Raw genomic sequence first — 656 nt, forward strand, 5'->3', positions numbered from 1 at the left:
AGGGCGCGGGGGGGCACTGGGTGCCAGCCCAGGCGTGCTCCTGGCCCCGCAGGACTCGTGTGTGCCATCCCTGGGATGCCCATGGGTACCACGGGTCCCTGTCCATGCCATGCCCATGTGTGCCATGTGTCCCCATTCCTCACGTGTCCCTGTGTCCCATCCCCAGGATGCCCTCGTCACTGTGCCCACCGTGCCCACGTGTCCCTGTGTCCCATCCCCAGGATGTCCCCGGTGTCCAATCCCTGCGTCCCACACCCTCCTGCCCACGCCATGCCCATGTGCCCCACACGTCCCTGTCCCCACCATGTCCCCATGTCCCATCCCCACAACATCCACATGCACCACAATGCCCAGTCCCCACAATGCCCAGTCCCCACAATGCCCCCCGTGTCCCCATCCCCACAGTCCCCTCCTGCTCCACGTCCCTGTCCCCAAAACGCCCTGTGACCCTTCCCCAGAGTGCCCTCAGGTCCCCGCTGTGCCCGTGTCACCCACCGGTGTGCAGGGACAGCCAGCCCTTGCGGTGGCCGATGTAGTGGGGCGGGTGTGCCCGCTCGTAGGTCACCAGCTTGTCGCCCTTGCCCGCGCGCACCCGCGCCGCTCGCGTCTGTGGGGACAGCGGGCTCAGCGGGGACACCGCGTCTGGCCCCGGGGGG

General features: G+C 68.8%; 1 protein-coding gene across 1 annotated transcript in view; it reads right to left on the minus strand.

Annotated features, from left to right (window-relative positions):
• The window catches only part of MRPS24 (mitochondrial ribosomal protein S24), a gene marked incomplete at its 5' end in the record, with an annotated part of 1,061 nt that extends 409 nt beyond the window's left edge, over positions 1–652 (minus strand). The window contains 1 exon segment of the mRNA XM_017726650.1: positions 474–652. Within this exon segment, the coding sequence (XP_017582139.1) occupies positions 474–652 (179 nt within the window).
• Between the last annotated feature and the right edge of the window lie 4 nt (positions 653–656).

Source organism: Corvus brachyrhynchos, unplaced genomic scaffold, assembly GCF_000691975.1.
Source record: "Corvus brachyrhynchos isolate BGI_N302 unplaced genomic scaffold, ASM69197v1 scaffold342, whole genome shotgun sequence".
In the NCBI taxonomy this organism is placed as follows: Eukaryota; Metazoa; Chordata; class Aves; order Passeriformes; family Corvidae; genus Corvus; species Corvus brachyrhynchos.